At 43.9% G+C, this 4,072-nt stretch overlaps 1 protein-coding gene across 1 annotated transcript; it reads right to left on the reverse strand.

Moving 5' to 3' along the window:
• Positions 1 to 771: 771 nt before the first annotated feature.
• On the reverse strand, positions 772 to 3,715 carry LOC139566247 (small ubiquitin-related modifier 3). Its single transcript, XM_071387287.1, has 4 exons — positions 3,558 to 3,715; positions 2,521 to 2,649; positions 2,269 to 2,340; positions 772 to 2,009 (listed from the first exon to the last, which is right to left on the reverse strand). Exons 1-4 carry the CDS (start codon positions 3,576 to 3,578, stop codon positions 1,947 to 1,949), a joined length of 285 nt encoding a protein of 94 aa, XP_071243388.1. The 5' UTR covers positions 3,579 to 3,715; the 3' UTR covers positions 772 to 1,946.
• Between the last annotated feature and the right edge of the window lie 357 nt (positions 3,716 to 4,072).

The raw sequence follows: 4,072 nt of genomic DNA on the forward strand, positions 1-4,072 counted from the left end.
ACTCCTTGGTCCTCTCCTCCTTTTGAAAAAGGTCAAAGGTTATCGAGAAGAAACAAATGCAGTTGTATTAAATTATTCTCCTCCTTCAGGATGACATTTACAGAGGAATCCCAAAATACAAGTTCAAAGTGGTAAAAATGAATTTGAATGTATATTGTTTTTAATTGTGTGAATCTAGTCCTCCGAGAACACAGCAGCCTATTCAAGGGAGTGTAGTGGATTTCGGCAGAGGAGATTTCAAGAATGTACTTGTGCTTCCCCCATGGGAGGACTTCGTCAAGGACAGAGGCAGACTCCTCCATTCACCTAATAACGAACCGACACGGTCCTCAGCCGGTTTCCGGGTCACGGAGGACGGGCTTTGGCCAAAATAAGAATCTAATCACCGCGGCCCTTGTCATGATTAAACGCTTGAACAGAAACATGCAAGCACACAAATACAGACACTCAGGATATAGTCCCCACTTTACTTCTGCTGAACTGGGACCTGCTGATAGAAAGGGAAGACAGGGATGGGGAGACAGACAACTGCGTACCAATAGACAGTAGCACCCCCTGCTGGTCTCTTTATGCAGCTGTGAAAACATTTCAGTGACCATACTGTGAAATACTGCTGGATAGGGTCTAACATATACACAATAGGTAGAACATACACGACCGTAGACAATACATTGAAGACACACATGCGAATCATGGATTGTAACCGACAGTCCACTGAATGAGCCCGTTTCTATCTCACACACGTTTAAAGGAGGAGCCGTGACAAGGAGCCCGAGTACCAAACTATATTTATTGTTTACAGTAGTAAAAGACGCCAAACAATGTACAAATCAGTAGAGAAACCAAACTTATACCATATGACAAAACTTGTGGATAAAGAACATAACTGCCCCTCCCCTTATGATCCAAGTAGCCGTAGCCCCTAAACACAGATCTAGGATCAGAAAACCTTAACCCCCAAAAACACTAACCATTATGGGGATGCAAATTATATGACCCGGTATCAGTGTTTAAGGATGACTCCTCCCTCCCACCTTAAACCCCTACCCAAAAACCGAAAGCAGATTCACTGACAGGGTTGCTGTAAGAACAGACCACTGAAAAAAATAAAAATAAATTATCCCATATATGGAATCAGGGAATATTCCCCCTTGACTGCCGTCTAAAAAACTAGGGATGCATCTCAACAGTACAAGTAGCTTCCTTGTGACAAGGGGTCTCCCCTCCTTTCTTGTAAAACTGACACTAAAGAACTGGACAGGTGAAAGCTTATTCCATGGTCAGCATCCACCTTAGCCTGAATGTTCAGATCGGTGCCAAATGAAGGAGGAGGCAACATAAGACTTGAGATGCACCCTTGGTTTTCACCCTTGAAAAAAACTAGGGCGTCCCCCATGTCAAACCATTGGAAGGGTCCAGAAGCCACCCCTAACCCCTTTGTAGATTTGAGGTGTTGGATAAATACAAAACACTACACAAGTGGCTTAGGTGTAGGGGGTTGTTTATAGATCAAAACCCATGATTCTTAGCATTGGAAAGACCCGGAAGCTGTCCAAGACAGTTGAAGAGATCAATGTTGACCAAGACAGACATTTGAGGGGAGCCCCCCCCCCCCACCCAAAACTGCGCCAGACATCTTTTAAAATAAGAACAAGGAAACACAGACAATGGGGAAGCCTCAAAGTAGAAGTTGCCCCTTACCACAGATCTATGATCATGTCATCTCCTAAACTTAACCTCATCCAATATGGGGTACACTAATAACTGACCTTAAATCAGTGTCTAAGGGGCAAATTCATCCCACTCCCACCCCCCTGGACAAAACCGAGACAGACATATTTTTAAAAAACAACAACAATGGAACACAGAAGCTGAAGTGTGACTGGAGAGGAGCAGTGGGCATGGTTTGGGTATGTCAATCACTGTAACGGGGGGGGGGGGGGGGATTAGCAGAGGCCGCCTGTCTGCTGTTGGAAAACATCTATGGTGTCTTCATCCTCCATCTCCAGCTAAAGAGAGAGAATTAACATGTGTGAGATGGAAGGAGAGGGATCTAGTAAAGAGTGATTCCATGAGGGGGAGATGTAGTGGGAAGTACTGTGAGAAAATAATCAAGTTCATTGAGAGCATGTGTGCTTTAGTTGAGAGAAGGATAATGGCTTCAGAGAGGCTGTGCTTTAGAGTGATTAAGAACGAGATAAGAGAATAGTGTGAGTAGAGGGTGTTTATAGAGAATAGAGAGAGCTGCCAATTGTCTGTGCAGTGTACCTGTGAAGGTGTGTCTGTCTCATTGATTGGCTGTCCGTCAAACCTGAACCTGATCTGCCTTATCGAGAGCCCCTGCAGGAGAGAGAGGACACATTAGAAATACATGGAACAGATACTCCTCTAGTATTAGGAATCAGGTCAGCTCTATTGATAATATTTCTATGAGCAATGTTCAGTGTGCCCCTGCTCCAGTCTTTCGCCATTGAGGCAGCAGGTAGGAGGGCAAGGTGTCTGATTGGCGACTGTGCTGACCTGACGTTCGCAGTAGGCCTTCATCAGTTTGCTGAGCGGAGTGTGTCTCTTGATTTTGAACTGAACCACAGAGCCGTCCTGACCGGCTACCTTTAAGTTAATGTGGTCGTTCTCAGTCTTCACGCCCTCCTGAAACACAACCAAACAGCAATTAAAAGATTAACAATGTAGTTATTCAGTCTTCAATGCTTCTCTGTCTTGGAGAGGCAAACAATTGATGACTTGTACAACCACTGTTAGGCCTCATACGTCTCTGGTAAGATCTGGACATGGGGTAGGTAGTGTTCTTGCCCTGTGAATTCGGGTTGTTTGTGGGTGGCACTGGGTCTGGGGAATGCGCGGAACCTGAAGGCTGTGACTGAGGCAGCCAGCTACTAGACACAGGCGTTATCCATAGCAAAATCCACGTTCAGCTTGTCCTAGTACCTCAAATCAAATATATATATCCAAATACTGTATCAATCAGTGGTTAGGAACCATTTCGTACAGACCACTTATGAACTAGCTAGCTATACCTGGTCTTACCGGCGCCTGGCCAACGCCATGCGTGTTTACTGGCCTAAAAGATACAGTGCAGTAACTAATTATGTTATTTAGCCATTTCAATAAGTGGTTGCCGACGAATGCATCTAAATCACTCGAATACGGCTTCCAAATGGTGTCACATTTTGTGCCGCTTTTCTTGCGGCGTTTAGCTAGCTAGCGGCTAGCGTGGTATGGCTTCCACAAAGAAAAACCCGCAAACGCTATCGGTGTATTCAACTTCGAAATGTAAGTGGTAGTTGTTACAACAATTCTATTTTCTGGTCTTAATATTTCGTATAACAGTTCTAATAGCCTTTATATCTGATAAACTTAGATATATCGTATCCGGAGGCAGGACTCCATTCATTTAACTACGAAACAAACAGTGCGCCGATTCAGACAAACGTGCAAACCGGGCCATTTTTTTATTGCATATTTCAGGCGCTATTTGACATTAGACTGTTTTAATCCCCTTAAATACCCATCATATGTTGATAGACGGCTAGCCTTACCTTTGGTTTCTCCTCCGACATTTTGATGGGTTTTCTTTAAAGGATTTGCGGGTTAAAATGCAATATTGGTTGTGTTTTCGTTTGCACCTCTTTAAGCTATATGCTCTTCTCCTCCGCAAACACGGGAACGCGCTTTGGTCTCTCGTTCCGCAGACACTGATTGGCTTTCGTGGAAACACGTGACATATTCTCTCGGGGACGCGCGATTCAGCCAAATACTCGGCCACGCGACATTAAGAACCCGCCAAAGACAGGGCTGAGTGTGGCACTTGGTTAATCTCAAATAAATACACACATTACACTCAGATCAAATTGTATTTGTCACATGCTTCGTAAACAACAGGTGTAGACTACCATTAAATTATTACTTACGGGTCCTTTTCCAACAATGCAGAGTTATAGATACAACATTTAAATATTGACACAAGGAATAAATACACGGCGAATAACAATAATGAGTAAACATAAAAAATCGAACTTTATCACATGCGCCGAATACAAGTGTAGACCTTACG

This window comes from Salvelinus alpinus, chromosome 38 (genome assembly GCF_045679555.1).
Source record: "Salvelinus alpinus chromosome 38, SLU_Salpinus.1, whole genome shotgun sequence".
Taxonomy (NCBI): domain Eukaryota; kingdom Metazoa; phylum Chordata; class Actinopteri; order Salmoniformes; family Salmonidae; genus Salvelinus; species Salvelinus alpinus.